The sequence below is a fragment of the Apus apus genome, chromosome 3 (assembly GCF_020740795.1).
Source record: "Apus apus isolate bApuApu2 chromosome 3, bApuApu2.pri.cur, whole genome shotgun sequence".
NCBI classification, from domain to species: Eukaryota; Metazoa; Chordata; class Aves; order Apodiformes; family Apodidae; genus Apus; species Apus apus.
Window position 1 is genome coordinate 104,570,149 of NC_067284.1, and position 18,293 is coordinate 104,588,441.

The following is an 18,293-nucleotide window of genomic DNA, read 5'->3' on the forward strand; positions in this document are numbered from 1 at the left end:
AGGATGGAGGACCTGCCATATGAGGAGAGGCTGAGTAAACTGGGTTTGTTCAGCCTTGAGAAAAGAAGGCTTTGGGGACACCTTATTACCATGTTCTTAAAGGGTGGCTACCAAGAAGGTGGAGACTCCCTATTTACAAGGAGTCACATGCAAAAGACATGGGGTAATGGGCACCAGTTGCTTCTGGGGAGATTCCAGTTGGACACGAGGTACATTTTTCACCATGAGGATAATCATACATTGGAATAGTCTCCCAAGGGAAGTGGTAGATTGTCCCACACTGGACAGTTTTAAGTCTCAGCTTGACAGGGTGCTGAGCCATCTCATATAAACCATAGTATTACCTAGAAGGGTTGGACCAGATGATCCTCGAGTTCCCTTCCAACCTGCCATTCTATGATTCTATGGTTTTGATCTTAATTACTGCACAGAAGCAATTAGTTCCCATGGTAAAGAAGCCAAGATGGCCTCCTGGTAGAGCTGCTGGGGTGAGGACACGCAGGAGCATGGTGCCTCCAGCAATGCAGCGGCTGGGTGTGCTAGTTCTGGGTATCAGGGAGGGCTCCTCACAGCGTCGTCCAGGGCTGATGCAGAACATCTGCAGCTGGTTTTCCAGATCAAGGTGTGTAAGAGGAAAAATTGAGGAAAAACTTGACTTTGAGGGTGATAGAGCACTGGAACAGGCTGCCCAGTGTGGTTGTGGGGTCTTCTCTAGAGATACTCAAAACCAGCCTGGATGCCAACCTGTGCAACCTGCTCTAGGTGAACCTGCTTGGCAAGGAGATTGGATTAGACGATCTCCAGAGGTCCCTTCCAACCCCCATCACTGTGATTTTATGAAGATGGGACCAGACATCAGCTGAAACAAGAGGGTGAACTTTGGGAAGAGGTTTCAGGGGAGCATCAGTGAGATTGGGTGTGATTTGGGTGGTTTAAGTGAAGGGGGATGTGCAGTGGGGATGCTGTGGGTTTCTCCACTGAGGTTGTGATATGGTGGCTGTGACCCCAGAGAGGGCAATGAGGTGAGTGGAGCTGGGCAAAGGACAGCCTGGTTATGGGTGCATGACCCAGCGCTCTGCTTACCCCTGGGGGTTGGTGTCCCTGGCACCTATAGAACCCCAGACTGGTTTGAGTTGGATGGGACCTTAAAGACCATCTAGTCCCAACCCCCAGCCATGGGCAGGGACACCTCCCACTAGACCAGCTTGCTCCAAGCCCCATCCAACCTGGCCTTCAACACTGCCAGGGATGGGGCAGCCACAGCTGCTCTGGGCAACCTGGGCCAGTGTCTCACCACCCTCACAGCAAAGAATTTCTTCCTCAGATCTCATCTCAATCTCCCCTCTTGCAGCTTGAAACCGTGCCCCCTCATCCCATCACTCCCTGCCCTTGTATAAAGTCCCTCCCCAGCTTTCCTGTAGCCTCAACAGTTTCGTGTCGTTCTTGTGTTGGGGACCCAGCTCTGCAGGGGGGTTCTCACCAGAGTGGAGCAGAGGGGAACAATCCCCTCCCTCTACCATGCAGTAAACGGTCACCCAGTGGGGCCACTTGGTTCAAGAGTCCCCATGGGGTGCAGCCCTGGGGTCTGCGAGCCGGCGGAGGGGATAACGAGGAGGATGGAGTAAGGAGCAGGAAAGCAGCAACTTCTCCAGGACCCGCCTTCCCCATCCTCGCCGGCATCGAGAGGGTTACGGGAGGCGGGGACGCACCGGGACGCCCCGGTACCGGCACAGCTGGCGGTGGGTGCCCGCCCCCAGCCCCGGGGAAGCCCTGCCCGCTCCCCGCTTCATCCCCCTCCGCTCATCCCCGAGCCCCCGCGGCCGGAGCCGCCTCCGCCGCCGCCTCAGCCCCGCGGAGCCCGGCGGGGGCGGCGGGGGGAGCGGGGAGGCGGGCGGCGGGGGCCGGCGGAGGATGCTGGTGGCCACCGGGAGAAGCGAAGAACATCGCTCCTGGCCGCGCCTTCCCTCCCTGGGCTGTTGGGCTTCCCTCCTCGGTCCTTCTCCACCCATCCCCGTGGAACGAAGCTTCTGGGAAAAGGGGTAAAACCAAGGAGGAGCGGCGGGGCTCGCCCCCCAAGCCCGGCTGCCCCCGAAGGAGGGGCAGGGAGGCATCGCGACATCTTTTTTGCTCCGCGTCGCTTCGGTGGCAACCTGGCAGTGCGCAAGGGCTGGGGAGAGAGCTGGCAGGGAGCTGGGGAGGCAGGCTCGCTTCCCGGCCTCCCTTATTTATAATTATCCCGCTCTCCCTCCTCCGGCTGCTCCCCGGCAGACAGCGGGACCCGGGTTTCGGGCTGCAGGAGAAGAGGGAAGGCCTCGCGGCCAGGCGGGGATGCCTCGGGCGATGGCCCGGTGAGCACCGGGGAGGGGGCACGCACACACACGGTAGCATTTCTCTGGGATCGGAGCAGGAGGAGGTGCCACCATGCCCAGGAACAGGGCTTTTTCCGAGCCCGAGTGCTCGGCCGAGTACTCTGCCGACTACTCGGTGAGCTTGCCCTCGGACCCCGAGCACGGCGTGGGGAGGACCCACGAGGTGACGGTGCGCAGCTCGGGCCCCTGCCTCTGCCTGCCCCGCTTCATGCGCCTCACCTTCGCGCCCGAGTCCCTGGAGAACCTCTACCAGACCTATTTCCGTCGCCAGCGCCACGAGACCCTCCTGGTCTTGGTGGTCTTCGCCGCCCTCTTCGACTGCTACGTCCTCGTCATGTGCGCCGTGGTCTACGCCGCCGACAAGCTGGCCCCGGCGCTGGCAGCGGCGGCCGGTTTGGTCGCCCACGTGTTGCTCTTCATCTTCTGCAAGTACAGGCTGCTCCCTGAGCGGGTGGCCCGCAGGTTCCTGCCCTACGTCCTCTGGGTCCTCATCTTGGCCCAGATCTTCTGCTACCTGGGACTCAACTTCTCCCGCGCGCCCGAGGCCAGCGACACGGTGGGCTGGCAAGCGTTCTTCGTCTTCTCCTTCTTCATCACGCTGCCGCTGCGCTTGGCGCCCATCGTGCTCATCACCGCCGTCTCCTGCAGCGTGCACACCCTGGTGCTGGGCGTCACCGTCGCCCAGCAGCGGCAGGACGCCCTGGATGAGGGCACCTTGCTGAGACAGGTAATGGGGCCAAGTGAGTGGGACACGGGGTCCCCCCCGGGAGGGTGGTGGTGGTGGGGGGTGACAGGCAAATCATCCCCGTTTGGTGTTTCCATGAGTTGCCGTCAGGTCCGTTCCCATCCCTGCACCCTGATCCTAAAGCCAGGTTTGATCCGGACTCTGAGAGGTGATGGTAGTGTTTGCGGGGAGCAAGGGGGTCGCCCAAACATACCTGGGGATGGACACGGGTGGGGTGCTGGGACACACAGGGCCTCAGACCTGGCCCCACAAGCATGGATCCATCCCCAGGAGCCATGTGGGGTGCGTGGACACAGGGGCTGCTGGGGAAACTGAGTCACAGTGGACTGAGGCCTTTCCCGTCCACCCTGCCTAGTGGCCTTGCTTGTGCCAATTTCCCTTTGAATTGCAGAATATGGCCAAAAATGGCCATTTTTAGCAGAAACGTGGCAGGAGCTCAGCTTCCGGGCTCACAAACAGCCTCCGGAGCTTTCCCAGGAGGAAGGAGCCAGGCAGCCACTCAGCCCCAGCTCAGTCCTGGGGCGATGCCCATCACCCAGCCTTATGCCTGGGGATGCTTTGGGGTGATTTTCTGCACCCACAAAGCTGGAGAAGCAGAGTCCCCGAGCTCTAGCGTGGGCCTAAGGACAGGCCACCCATTTAAGCATGCAGCAAAGGAGGAGATGTGGGGTGTCAGCTGGGGGAAAGAGTGGTCCCTGCCCCATCAGGTTCTCGATATTTCCCGAGAGATACCCACCTGGAGCAGCTGGGGTCTGTTTTTATTCCCTAAATGAGTGGTTTTCATGGCTTGGCCAAGTCCCTTTCCTCCTGGGGATGTCCCCACCGGCTGGCCACACACCCAGTGATCTCGGGAGCCATTCCATGGCTGGGGAGGGGAGTGAGGGAGGTTGGAAAAAAAAGCCAGAGCTGGAAACTTGTGTGCTGATGGCAGTGGGGAAAATCCTGCTGGAAGCATCTGCTCTGCCCCATAGTGGTGTGGGCTCCATGAGAGGTTGCTACAGGGATTTGGGATGCTTTGAGTCAGGTCCTGGGAGACCTCCCATCTGCTTCCAGCATACAAAGGAAGGGAGAGGGGGATATTTATTTGCTTTTTGGGAGGATTTGGGAATGTTGAGTCTGTGGTCACACTGGAAGTTTGGGAAATGGAGCCTGTTCTCTAAAAAACCCAAGGATGGTGTTTTTCCCCAGTCTCTGGGGTTGTGTTTTAGGGCTGGTCCCTTGGCATGGGACATCTCCTGGTGTCACACAGGGTTTTGCAAAGAAAACCACTTTGTGGGCACAGTTTCCATATTGTGCTGGGATGGGTGCTGCGGCAGTGGCACGGGTGCCCTCTGGTGATGCCCAGCTGGAGGCATCATGCTGGTGGGACTAGCGTCTTTCCCAGGTTTTGTTTCTTCTCTGGGATGCAAGCACTGTGAGTGGCTGATCCAAAGCCAAGGAAACAGCTCTCTACAACTAGCTGAAAGGAGGATGGAGCAAGGTGGGGGGCTGGTCTGTTCTCCCAAGGAACATGCAATCGGACAAGAGGAAATGGCCTCAAGTTGTGCCAGGGGAGGTTTAGATCGGATATTGGGAACAAATTCTTCCTGGCAAGGGATATCAGGCCCTGACCCAGGAATTGTTCCCAGGGCAGTGGTGGAGTCCCCATCCCTGGAGGGATTTCAAAGCTGTGTAGCTGTGGTGCTGAGGGACATGGTTTAGTGGTGGCCTTGGCAGTGCTGGGTTAACAGTTGGACTTGGGGATCTTAAAGGTCTTTTCCAAGCAAATGATTCTGTGATTCTATGCAAGCTCTCCCTGCCACCAGCCCTGGGATGTGGGAGGCTCATGAGGGGCCACGGGGCATCCCCCCCGGCCGGCACCAGGTGGGTGCTGCCGCGTTAATCATTGCCGTGGCACGGAGAGTCCGGGGCCGGTAAAACCTTGGCAACGCGGCATGCCTGAGCCTCTGCCTGCCTCCGAAGGGGGAACATTGCGTCCAGAAATAAACATCAGATGCTTTATGATTATGATTGTTATTGTAGCCGGTGGCGCGGCTCCCACAGGGCGCTGCTATTAATAGGAGAGACTGGAGGATGTTGCTTGAGCCAGGCCAGCGCAGCCCGGGGGGGCCATGGGTTGATGCTTCTGCCCCGCTGCCGGCCACGGAGGAGGAGCCCCAAGGCTGGAATTGTGGCTGGGAGTTGGGGTTCAGCAGTGTATGAGGCTGGATCTGCTGCAGTCGTGTGTGAACCAGCTGCGAAACATCCTCTTGGTCCCAGTTTGGGTGGCCCCGGTGCATTCCACTGCTACTTTTCCTGCAGGATGTGGATGGGGAAGGAGGGATGAGGCTCGTTCCACCAGCCATGCGTGCTCCTGCACGTGTCTTCCTCTCCCTGCCCCCAAATTATTGAGCAGAAATAATAACTGGCACCTGTGCCAGGAGTGGGGTCTCCTTGGTGTCAGAGTTTTCCCAGTGGTAGGAATGCTGGGAGGTGTTTTTGCAACATGGGCACATGCTGGCAGGGGGATTGGGGCTGAGCAGCCATTGCAGGGCTGCAGGATGCAGCTGGGAGATGCTCGGCGTGGGACGGGGCTGTGCCATGCAGCTCCAGGGTTTTGGGTGGCTCTGGTGCGCTGAGCTGTGCCAAGCTGTGCCATCCCCATCCAGCCCTGGTAGAGTGGCCCGTTGTCATAGCAACCCAAGAGGCTAGTTAAAAACAGCAAGTAGCTGCTTGTTTTTGGGGGTTTCTTCTCCGTGCCCACCTCCAGACGGCTCCTCACTCACCATCTGCCATGCTATGGGCCTGGGGGCTTCCCTGGAATCCCCCAGCGGTAGCAGTGGGACCTTGGGCAGGATCCACCCCTGGGACATCAACTGGACGTCCCAGGCACTCTCTTCTGCTCCTCATGTCCCACCCCAAAAACCAGCTTCCTTGCTGCAAATTATTTTCTCACCCCCAGCACGGTGCCACGTCAGACTTTTTCATCTGTGCCTCAGTTTCCCTCTGTATGGAGGGTTGGCAGCTTTTCCCTGTCACCATGTGATGAGACCAGGCTGTTCAGGGCTCAATGCTATCAGGTGGTAAAACTTCCAAGGATAGGGACACCCTGGGACTGGGGTGACATTAGAGCTTTCCTCTGACCGAGCTGGTCTATAGGATACAGGGATCAGAGACAGGACAAGGTCAGTACCAGAGAGCTGGGGATCGGGAGAAAGATGCCGAGAGTGTGGCAGCACATCCCTGGTGGACACGACCCTGGGAATGGCTCCATGCTCTTGCCCCTGCCTCCTCCACACTGGCTGTGACACCCATAGGGGTGGGAGGACGTCTCTGTGTCCCCGTCACCCTTCAGCATAGCCAGAGCCCATTATCACATCTTCCACTTTGCTCGTTCCCTTTCTAGACTAAACAAACCAAATTATTCAGCTATCCACCACCAGTCATATTTTCCAAGAAGGATTTTTTGTTTCCATCCACAAACCTGCTCCAACCCTTCCCAGGCTGTGGGGACATGGGGTCCAACCTGTGGCATGTGACAGGTCCAGCCCATGGAGACAGGATCCAACCCAGGGATGGAACAGGTCATAGAATCATGGAATCCCAGATTGATTTGGGTAGGAAAGGACCTTAAAGACCATCTAGTTTAAACCTCCTTTCCATGGGCAGGGACATGTCCCACCAGACCAAGTTGCTTCAAGCCCCATCCAAACTGGCCTTCAACACTTCCAGGGATGTAGCAGCCACAGCTGCTCTGGGCAACCTGGGCCAGTGTCTCACCACCCTCACAGCAAAGAATTTCTTCCTCAGATCTCATCTCAATCTCCCCTCTTGCAGCTTGAAACCATTTCCCCTCATCCCATCACTCCATGGTCTTGTCAAAAGCCCCTCCCCAGCTTTCCTGTAGCCCCTTCAGGCACTGGAAGGTGCTCTAAGGTCTCCCCAGAGCCTTCTCTTCTCCAGGCTCAACAACCCCAACTCTCTCAGCCTGTCTACAGAGCAGAGCTGCTCCAGCCCTCACAGCATCTTCATGGGCCCCTATGAGGTCCCATCACAAGCCTCCATATGGTGATCCCTTGAAATCTCCAAGAAAATGGGGTGGGTTGTCTCAGCCAGTGACACTCTGGGGCCTTCATCTCAGGTGCTGCAGGCTCACACCTATGTTTTTAGCTGTTGCCAGGGATACAGAGGGGCAGGAGGAGGAGTAAATCCGGGATTTTAGGGTTTGGCTGAGTTTTTATGACAAAGGGGTGCAATTCCCATGGCAGGGACAGGAGACTGGATGGCACATGAGCTGCCAAGAGCCACTGGCCTCCAGCAGCACTGTCCCTTGGGGCTGCCCCAACTCCCTCCCCCCGCCACCTCCTGCCTTTTTCCAAAACATCTCTACAAGTTTTAATGACGCCAAGTCAGCCTGTGGGGACCATGAGGCCTCCTGGGATGCTGAGAGTGTGATCCTCGGCTGGAGCCCTCCTGCAGAGCCACCTTGATGGTCCCCTCTATGCCCCCCCAGCAGTTAGCAGAGGCCGTGGTTCAGTGGCTTTTCCCCAGGGTCTATTCTATGTCCTCCTCCAACATTTGAATTTTTTTCCACTCTCACCGATGGGGATCTGCTGCTCAAACAGGGACTTCGGTGACAAGTCCCTGGGGCACACGCTGACTTCTCCGTGGCTCCACTCACTGCTGTCTATTTTTTTTTTCTTTTGTCCCCAAAGATCCTGTGCAATGTTGCCATCTACCTTTGTGCCATCACGGTGGGCACCATGTCCTACTACATGGCCGACCGCAAGCACCGCAAAGCCTTCCTGGAAGCGCGCCAGTCCCTGGAGGTCAAGCTCAACCTGGAGGAGCAGAGCCAGCAGCAGGTAACAGCCATGGCTGGGCAAGGGGGCAGTGGAGAGTGTGGAGACACGGCAGGGGACAGTGAGGGATACCAGTTGTGGCTTTGGGACATGGATAAGGATCCCACAGCCTGCACCCTGTCCAGCCAGGAGGGACTGTGGTGGGTGGCGATGGGGACAGGAGGACCCAAGGCGGGAAATGCGTGTGCAGCTTTGCACTGTGTGAGCAATTTGGGGACTCTGTGTGACTAGGACAGGGCCTCCCAGCTCCTGCCGTGGCCACCCCCAGGTTGTCCCCACCCCTGACACAGCCATGCGGCAGGTCCCCGGGAGCAGCCACATGGCAGATCCCCATCCCTGTGCATGGCCATGAAGCAGATCTCTGGGTAAAGCCACGTGGCAGGTCCCTGTCACCATGCACAGCCACATGGCAGGTCCCCAGCCACAGCCATGCAGCAATTCCTATCCCCATGCATGGCCACGCAGCAGGTCCCCATCCCCAGACACAGTCCCTCATCCCATGAGTGTTGCCCTCTGTGGTGGAGTCCCCTGCACAGGACTGTGCTGGCATCACACCATAGTGGCCTGGCACAAGGAGCAATGGGTGAGCACTCCAAAGCCACGCCCTGCTGAGGAGCTGGGCTGATTTTAATGCCTTATCTGGGGCCTCTGTCCCCATCTCCCATCTCTTAGCTGGTTGAGTTGCTCCCAATGGCAACAAGAGATATGTGACCTCTGCTGGGTCAACAGCACCAGCATCATCTTTGCTATGGGTGGATGCTGTGATGCCCTGGTTAGGAGCAGAGTGGAGGTGATGGGGGTAAATCCTGGGCCTGGGGGATGCTCTGAGTGCAAGTGCCTTGGAGGCCCTGGCTGGCAGCTTCCGAGGGGTACAGGAAGGGACAGGGGGATTATTATCACATGAGCTCTGTTTCCTTAGAGAATTGAGCTAAAAATAGCTGGTGATCTTGCAGGAAAAGCTGCTGGCTTGTGGCTGAGTGGCTGAGGGAACAGGGGGCAGCAGGGCAGGGAGCGATGATGGCAGCTGGATCCATCCCTCCTCCCTCCAGCCCATCTGCAGTGGCTGAACTGGAGGTGAATGGGAGCAGAGGGGCCAGGGAGTTCCCCACACTTCCCCACCAGCAGCCCCTGAGGATGGGGACAGGGACACGGTGCCGTTCCTCCGGCAACGGTCCCTCCGTGGCTGCACGGAGAACCCCCCCATCCCGGGGGAAAAGCCACTTAATGAACCGAGTTACTTACATTTCATGCAAATCCCCACGTGCAGCCGGGCAGATTTGTTCCTCCTCCAGCTCCAGGGCTGCAGGGCCAGCAAGGCTAGCAATGGGTACGGTGTCCCCAGGTGGACTTGATCCTCCTAGGGGACTTCAGTCCAGTCCTGCATGTGGGTGTGGGGCAACCACCACATTTTTAAATTGATAAATCCTCCCTGGTGTGGTTTAACCCAGGTCCATACACCCAGGTCTGACTCCTCCCTGGGGCAGGGCATCCTGGGGCAGTTGGCAGGGACCTTGGAGGACATTGGTGCAGCCCCTGAGGTCGTGCCCAGCAGTATGTCCCAGGTTTATTTGGGCTGATAAAACTTTGGCCAACCCAATGTATTTTAATTCCCAAGCTCCCTGGGAGGGGCTGGGCTCTGTATCTCTGCTGCAGAAGAGAGCTGGGATGCACAAGCTTCTAAGTGTGTGTGATTGTCCCTCCTTCCCACAGCTCGAGGGACACAGAGACTGGTGTCTGCAGTGCCCCAAAACTGTTACCTTCCCTTCCTCCCCTGGCTGGGATTTATTCCTACTTGTAAAAAAAAATAAAAAAATTGATGAAAACTTGTAAAACAGGGAGGAAAATGATAAAAGCAGTGGGTGGAATCCCTGGCAGAACATCACAAGGGGGACGCGTCACCCATGGGTGCAGATTTGGAGTCAGGATGTTGGCTCCCAGCTCCCCGGAGTGCCTGGGACACCCTGCTTAGTCTCCTTGCCCGGAGGAAAAACTCCTGTTTCACCCATGGCTTCATCCACATGTTCCTTCCCCATGGGCTGAAGATCTGGCTGGGCCCTGGGATCCTTTGGGGATGGCCAGCTCCAGCAGCAAGGGCCCAGGAGCTTGGGAGTGTCACTCTGATGGTCTCTGTCACCATGGAGAGGGACAGGGGGATGCACACACTGTCATCTTGCACCGTGTTAACACCACGTGTTTTCGCAGTGTATTTCCACTGTGCGCTTAGACTGTGCCTTTGCACCCTGCATTTAGTCCGTGCATTTGCACCGTGCACTGGCACCATGGGTGTCCCCATGGATTTGCCCCGTGTGGTGCTGCGCGTGGCACGGGCTCGGCTGCGAGTCCCTTCCCTGCCCCGTCACAGGAGCGGCTGATGCTCTCCATCCTGCCCAAGCATGTGGCTGATGAGATGCTGAAGGACATGAAGAAGGACCCGAGCCAGAAGGAGATGCAGCAGTTCAACACCATGTACATGTACCGCCATGAGAACGTCAGGTAGGGTGGGAAAAACCTCCACTTTTTTGGCAAAAAATGTGTATTTTAGAGGTTAGAGAAGGGATATTGGGTGGTTTGCAGCTAAAGTAAAGGGTCACGGGAGAGGGCCACCAACCAGACCACGCCTTGGAGCCATTTTTTGCTCCAGCCATGGTTTGCAAAGCACCATTTGAAGTTGTGTCCCAGAATAGCAGAGAGCAGGGGAGGGGGGACATGAGAGGGAACATGGCAGGGCTGAGCCACTTGCTGTTGCTCCCTGCAGCATCCTCTTCGCCGACATTGTGGGCTTCACCCAGCTCTCCTCCTCCTGCAGTGCCCAGGAGCTGGTGAAGCTCCTCAACGAGCTCTTCGCCCGCTTTGACAAGCTGGCAGCCGTGAGTAACCCCCGCCTGGATTGTAGCGAGCGGGGCAGGTCTCAGCCATCATCCCTCTCCCTCCAAAAAAAGCTGCATCCTGGGATGGGGATGAGGAGGTTAAAACAAGATTGCTCCGGGATGCAGGACACGCCCAGCTCTGCAAAAATAGAGCTGGGAAGGGAGGGTGGGAATGGAAAATCCAATTATTTGTGTCCCTGCCAGGCACGCGAGAGCTCTGCTTGGGTCAGGGTCAGGCTGGAAGAGGGATGAGGAATGGGGGGGAATCCCAGTTGATGGTGGGGGAGGGGGATTGACACCATGTCCTCCCACCCTGTCCCCAGAAATATCATCAGCTGCGGATCAAGATCTTGGGCGACTGCTACTACTGCATCTGCGGGCTGCCCGAGTACCGGGAGGACCATGCTGTCTGCTCCATCATGATGGGGCTGGCCATGGTGGAGGCCATTTCGTAAGACCTTGCTCCACAGGGAAGGGGGAGCAGGGGTCATGGTGGGCTGGGGTGCACCCTGGGGGCTTTGGAGTCCAGCAAAAAGGTTAAAAGATGGAGGGGTGGTAATTAATGGTGAGGGGTTGGGATGGGGATGGGTTGGGAGGATGTCAGCCCCCTCTGGGGCCAGTTCTCATTAACACCTTTATCAATGATCTGGATGAGGAGACTGAGTGCACCCTCAGTGGGTTTGTAGATGACACCAAGCTGAGCGGGAAGCATCCAGAGGGACATGGACAGGAGAAATCCTGGTGCACCAGTGGCTTTCACAGGTTTTGTTTCTTCTCTGGGATGCAAATGCTGTAAGCAGCTGATCCAAAGCCAAAGAAACAGCTCTCTACAGCTGCCTGAAAGGAGACTGGAGCAGGGGGGGTCAATCTCTTCACCCAAGGAGCAAGCTATAGGACAAGAGGAAACGGCCTCAAGTTGTGCCAGGGGAGGTTTAGATTGGATGTTGGGAGCAATTTATTCCTGGAAAGGGTTGTCAGGCCCTGGCCCAGGCTGCCCAGGGCAGGGGTGGAGTCCCCATCCCTGGAGGGATTTCAAAGCTGTGTAGCTGTGGTGCTGAGGGACATGGTTTAGTGGTGGCCTTGGCAGGGCTGGGGTAATGGTTGGACTTGAGGATCTTAAAGGTCTTTTCCAACAAAAACCATTCTATGATTCTATTCTCATCCATGCATCACCCGTGTTTTTCCCCCCCAGGTATGTGCGGGAAAAGACCAAGACGGCGGTGGACATGCGGGTGGGGGTGCACAGTGGGACAGTGCTGGGGGGTGTGCTGGGCCAGAAGCGCTGGCAGTACGACGTCTGGTCCACCGACGTCACCGTGGCCAACAAGATGGAGGCAGGTGGCATCCCTGGGTGAGCATCCCCGGGGGGGAAGGCGGGGGGTGGGAACGAGGTGTCCTGCTCCCAAGGGTGACGCTGGTGCCCGGCGCTGGCAGGCGGGTGCACATCTCGCAGAGCACCATGGATTGCCTGAAGGGTGAGTTCGAGGTGGAGCCGGGGGAAGGTGGCTCACGCTGTGAGTACCTGAAGGAGAAAGGCATCGTCACCTACCTCGTCGTGGTCCCCAAGCAGCCCCTGCGCAATGGCATCAACGGGGTGGTGAGTGGAGGGGGTGCCCCTGTGAGCCAGGGTGGTGGGGACACTTCACTGCAACCCACCACCACCTCCCATTTTGCAGAAGCTGTCGCTGACCTCATCCCATGGTGGTTCCCCACCGCTGGTCAACACCAAGGAGCGCAATGGCAGCCTCAGCCTGGCCTGCACCAGCCCTGAGGACCCCGAGGAGCCTGAGGCCAGGGTGAGGGGCACCCTGGAGAACGGGGAGGAGGATGGAGAGGTACAGCCCGTGCATCTTGCCTGCTTTTGGGGGCTGCAGGTAGCCACGCCAGGGTGGCTGAACACCCAACGTGGTCTTGCTGATGCCCGGGCTGTGCCGGCGCAGGCGGTGAACCCCTCCTTCCCCAACCCTCGGCGGCGGCTGCGGCTGCGGGACCTGGCCGAGCGGGTGGTCGACGCCTCCCAGAACGAGCAGGAGCTCAACAAGCTGCTCAACGAAGCTTTGCTGGAACGCGAGTCCATCCAGGCGTGAGTCACCCCGGCCGGGCGTGGCTCAGCAGGTGCCCTGGTGCCACTGGGTGGTGATGGGCGGTGTCACCCGCAGGCTGAAGGGGAAGAGCACCTTCCGGCTCTCCATGCGCTTCATCGACCCTGAGATGGAGACGCGCTACTCGGTAGAGAAGGAGAAGCAGAGCGGGGCCGCCTTCAGCTGCTCCTGTGTCATCCTCTTCTTCACTGCCTTGGTGGAGGTCTTAATCGACCCCTGGTATGTCAGGGAGGTGGTGTGGACAGGTGGCCCCCAAGCTGCACTTGGCTCCACCACTCTTCAAGCCTGTCTCCCCTTGGTCATTTTGGCAGGTTGGTGGCCAACTACGTGACCTTTGTGGTGGGAGAGATCTTGCTCCTCATCCTCACCCTCTGCTCGTTGGCTGCCATCTTCCCCCGGGTGAGAGGGAGATGGGCTCACCACTCATGGTGACGGCACAGCAGGATGTCCCTCCCATCATTGTGTCCTGCCTGGACGAACCCTTCTCTCCCTTCATCTCCCCGCAGGTCTTCCCCAAAAAGCTCGTGGCCTTTTCCACCTGGATTGACAGGACCCGCTGGGCACGCAACACCTGGGCCATGGCTGCCATCTTCATCGTCACCATGGCTGACATTGTAGACATGGTGAGCCACCAGCCTGGGTGCCTGTAGGGCTGAACCTTCTCTGACCCTCTCCATCCAGACAGCCCGTAATTGTGCGTGGCCCTGTGCATGGCTGATCGTTAAATCAATTAGCAAGTCTGCACTGCAGAGGGAGGGGTTTGAGGTCACGTGTCCTCCTGCTCTAGAGAGCACCCTGCCTTGGGGAAGGGGACACCCTGTCCCTGTGTCCCCATCCTCACTGTGCCCTCCTACCCTCAGCTCAGCTGCTGGCAGGATCACGGTGGGCTGGGAAATGGGACGGCGGGGCCCCCGCAGCCAGGTGGCTGCGGGGAGCAGCCCAAGTACTACAGCTACATCGCCCTGCTGGCCTTGGTGGCCACCATCATGCTGGTGCAGGTCAGCCACATGGTCAAGCTGACCCTCATGGTGCTGATCACTGGGGCCACTGGCACCGTCAACATCTATGCCTGGGAGCACATCTTTGACCAGTACGACCGCCGCCGCGGCCAGCAAAGCATGTAAGGGGGGACGGGGCGGGGGGCAGGGAGGTGGGGGGCAGCGCTGTGCCCACCACCCACCCACCCCTCGCCACCTCTGCCGGTAGGTCCTCGCTGGTGCCCTCCAAGTACTCCATGACGGCCATGATCTTCATCGTGATGCTCAGCTTCTACTACTTCTCTCGCCACGTGAGTGACTGACCCACACACGCCCCAAGAAGTTCCCCTCTCCTCTCTGCATCTTCACCCTCAGCTGCTGCCCTTGTTTCTTGCAAGCTCCAAGGCAGCAGGATTTTTTCCTCTGCTGCGAACAGCATCTCTAGCTCTTCTCCATACAAGGGTTCTCCAGGACCTCATCAGAACATCTCTGCCTTGCTCACATGGTTAGGAGTGGGAAGCAAGATGGTGTCCCTAAGGTCTCTGTCTGCCCCATGAGGGTCCTGTTTGCACCTTGGAGCAAGGCTTATGTCCCCATTTAGAACTTCACCTTGTCCCAGAGCCCCTCTCCAGGCTGTCCCCAAGCCCAGACAGGCCCCACAGTGGCCAGGATGCTCTCACTGCTGGAGGGGATCCATTGGTGGGTGGGAACCAAGGACACAGCCATATCCCCCGCACCCACAGGTGGAGAAGCTGGCCAGGACCCTCTTCCTCTGGAAGATTGATGTCCATGACCAGAAGGAGCGGGTCTATGAGATGCGGCGCTGGAATGAGGCCCTGGTCACCAACATGCTGCCTGAGCACGTGGCCCGGCACTTCCTGGGCTCCAAGAAGCGGGATGAGGTGAGGGACACCCAGGAGGGGGGATTTGCCCCCATTTTGGAGAGGCAGCGGGTGGGCTCCAGTTACACAGGCTTTGCCATAGGCTCTGGCTGAGTGTCTTTGCTTGAATGAAGAAGATGATGCCTTGGCTGTGCAAGGTGAGGTTGCAGAGCACCCTCATGTTTTCACTTGTCAAGGGAAGATGGCTTCATGGAGGGTTTGCATTTGCTGGTGGTGCATGGACATGTCCCTGGCTCACAGCCACTGTCTCGTCTCCTCCCAAGGAGCTGTACAGCCAGTCCTATGATGAGATCGGTGTCATGTTTGCCTCCCTCCCCAACTTTGCTGATTTCTACACCGAGGAGAGCATCAACAACGGGGGCATCGAGTGCCTGCGGTTTCTCAACGAGATCATCTCTGACTTCGATGCGGTGAGTCAAGATGGAGCCAGCGACAAGGCTGGCGTGGGGCTTGGCCAGACCTTCCCTTCCTGCCTCATCTGGGGGTAGAAGGACCTGCCATGGCCCCAGGGTGCCTGAGGGTCTTATCTCCATGACTCAGCTCCTGGATGAACCCCAATTCCGGTGCATTACCAAAATCAAAACCATTGGCAGCACCTACATGGCCGCTTCTGGAGTGACCCCTGATGTCAATGCCAATGGCTACAGCACCAAGGTGAGGGGGTCCCAGTGGTCAGGGAACAGCAGGCAAGGGGTGGGCAGGCCTGACCCATGCTGCCCTTGCAGAAGGAGACCCTCTCGGACAAGGAGCGCTGGCAGCACTTGGCCGACCTGGCCGACTTTGCCTTAGCCATGAAGGTGACACTGATGAACATCAACTACCAGTCCTTCAACAACTTCATGCTCCGCATAGGCAAGTCCTAGAGGGTGGGGCAGGGTCTGCCCCCGAGTCCCCTGTCCCTCCTTACCTGTCAGCAGTGGGACACTGGGCAGCAGCTGTAGTTCAGCAGCTGAAGGCAGCAGGGCTGAGGGGACCTCATAGCCCTGACATAGGGCTGACATAGCTGACATAGCCCCTGGGACAGACTGTCCAGTAGATTGGGATGTCCTGTCCATGCCACCATGCATGGAGATGATGTCTGTTCCTCATCTTCTACAGGAATGAACAAGGGGGCTGTGCTGGCGGGTGTCATCGGTGCCCGCAAGCCTCACTACGACATCTGGGGCAACACGGTGAACGTGGCCAGCAGGATGGAGTCCACTGGTGTGATGGGAAACATACAGGTGTGGCGACCAGAGTGGGACAAACGGGCAAGCCATGGTGGGCTGCAGCCCTCAAAACACCCCAAGCTTTGGGCAGGAGTGGGGGAAGTGCTGTTAGGAGCACATAGGAGGGTTGGGGTTGGCTGAGGGACTTCTCCAAGCTGGGAATGGGGCAATGGGATGCTCAAAGGGCACCCCAAGACGTTGGGGTGGGACCCAGGCTGGTGGGTAGGCCTGTTTGAACAGCACATGGGGGTCCCTGCTCCACCTATCATATACCAGGCAAGGACCAGACCCCAGGCTTCCACCAGATCTGCTTGTCCCCGCAGGTGGTGGAGGAGACCCACCTCATCCTGAAGGAGTACGGCTTCCGCTTCGTGCGCCGGGGAGCCATCTACGTCAAGGGCAAAGGGGAGCTGCTGACCTTCTTCCTCAAGGGCCGGGAGAAGCAGGGCTCCTTTGTCAACGGCTCCTCCGTCACCCTGCCCCATCAGGTGGTGGACAGCTCGTGAGGGTCCGGCGCCCGCCCACCACCACAGCCACCGCCACGGGGCGGCAAGGGGGACACCCAGGGACGTCCATCCCACTGCTGTCTGGATCTGAAACCAAACTCAAGAAACACCCAGCCCCCTTCGTACGCCCCTTTCCAAGCCCCCGGCGGAGGTCTCTGGTGCGGGGGGTTTGCTCCATCGTGCCCATGGCTGAGCAGGAGGGAGACACAGGGCCAGGCTCCTCTGGCCGTTCATGCTCGCGTGCAAGCGCGCACAGGCTTGCAGCCCCTGGTGGGCACGGGACCAGGGACACACACGCTGCCTTTTCCAGATCTTCTGGGCTTCACTGGTCAGGTGGCCATGTCATCAGGGGACCACAGTGACATTAAAGTAGCATCGCCGGGCCCCGGCACAAGGAGATCCAAACTCAGGGCTGGATGGGAGGACATCACGTCTCTCCTGCATGCCGGGAGCGGTGGCTACAACCCGGGAGCGTCCGGGTTTGCCATTAGGTCATATCAAGCTGGTCCTTGTCACAAACCACTGTAGTTAGAGGAGATGGGGGAGATGCAGAGTGCAGGGCCACCTGTGACTGGGGGAAGGAGAACGAAAGGAGCCAATATCGTGTATTTCAGATATAGAAATATATATATAAGAGTACAGATCGACATTTATATTTTTAACTGTGCCCATTCCCTCTCTGCCGCGGGGACTCACCTGGACGCTGCTGTCGGCTGCTGTCACTTTGCTGTCACTTGATGGAAGAGAGGACCAGGGACTGGCCAAGGAGGGGACCCAATGCTGCCAGGGCTGGGGGGAGGAAGGAGGCACCCGCAGAGTGTAATTACACCGCTAGTTTCTTGAATAGAAGCAGTTAAATTTCAAAGCCTGTTTATGTGCCTGCTTTGTTCTGAGGGTCAGGGGTATGTTGAGAGGGGTTTGATCACCATTACTAGGGGTTTTGGAGGGGTCCCCAAAGGGTCAAGCACCTCCCATTGCTAGTGTTTGCTCCTCTCCCTTGGGGCTCAGCTGAGAACCAAACCACCAGGAACAGAGATACAAAACAATGTGAGTTTAATTCCCAATCTATGAAGCAAAAGGAAATAAAATCCAGACCCATCACCGGCCCTGCTCCATCCCTGCATTCACAGGGCCTGGCTGTGGGTGCAAGAAGCACCCACGGGGATCTGGAGTGATGCTGGGGAGGGGGAGAAACCTGCATCTGGACCCAACCTGCCAAACACAGCCCAGGGAGGGTGTTTGGACTGTGGTAGACAAGTCCAGAGGTGTGAAAGAACTTGGAGAATCATTTAGTTTGGAAAAGACCTCTAAGATCATCCAGTCCAACCACTAACCCAGCACTGCCAAGGCCACCACTAAACCATGTCCTTAAGCACCACAGCTACACAACTTGGAAATCCCTCCAGGGATGGGGACTCCACCCCTGCCCTGGGCAGCCTGGGCCAGGGCCTGGCAACCATTTCCAGAAATTGTTCCCAGTATTGAATTTAAACCTCCCCTGGCACAACTTAAGGCTGTTTCCTCTTGTCCTGTTGCTTGTTCCTTGGGAGAAGAAACAAACCACCTCTCGCTCCAACCTCCTTTCAATGAGTTGCAGAGTGAGAAGGTCTCCCCTCAGTCTCCTCCTCTCCAGGCTGAACACCCCTAGTTCATTTGATAGTGCACAACAGGCATCAGGAGAAGATAATCAAAAGCCCAGGCCTCTCCAAACATGAGCAAGTGGGTGCTCATCCCACAAGCTATCAGCTCTTCTAAAGCAGCTTCAGGTGGAGGTGT

General features: G+C 57.8%; 1 protein-coding gene across 2 annotated transcripts; it reads left to right on the forward strand.

Moving 5' to 3' along the window:
• Positions 1 to 1,894: 1,894 nt before the first annotated feature.
• On the forward strand, positions 1,895 to 17,456 carry ADCY3 (adenylate cyclase 3). 2 transcript variants are annotated; one of them, XM_051615138.1, is made up of 20 exons: positions 1,895 to 3,096; positions 7,809 to 7,958; positions 10,318 to 10,448; positions 10,711 to 10,822; positions 11,146 to 11,273; positions 12,015 to 12,173; positions 12,257 to 12,419; positions 12,499 to 12,657; positions 12,763 to 12,905; positions 12,982 to 13,143; positions 13,236 to 13,323; positions 13,431 to 13,547; positions 13,785 to 14,044; positions 14,131 to 14,212; positions 14,645 to 14,803; positions 15,067 to 15,213; positions 15,344 to 15,457; positions 15,529 to 15,655; positions 15,902 to 16,026; positions 16,335 to 17,456. In XM_051615138.1, exons 1-20 carry the CDS (start codon positions 2,422 to 2,424, stop codon positions 16,515 to 16,517), a joined length of 3,384 nt encoding a protein of 1,127 aa, XP_051471098.1. In that variant the 5' UTR covers positions 1,895 to 2,421; the 3' UTR covers positions 16,518 to 17,456. The 2 variants fall into 2 exon arrangements, with proteins under 2 accessions (XP_051471098.1, XP_051471099.1); XM_051615139.1 differs by having other exon boundaries at positions 10,762 to 10,822.
• The last annotated feature ends 837 nt before the right edge of the window (positions 17,457 to 18,293 follow it).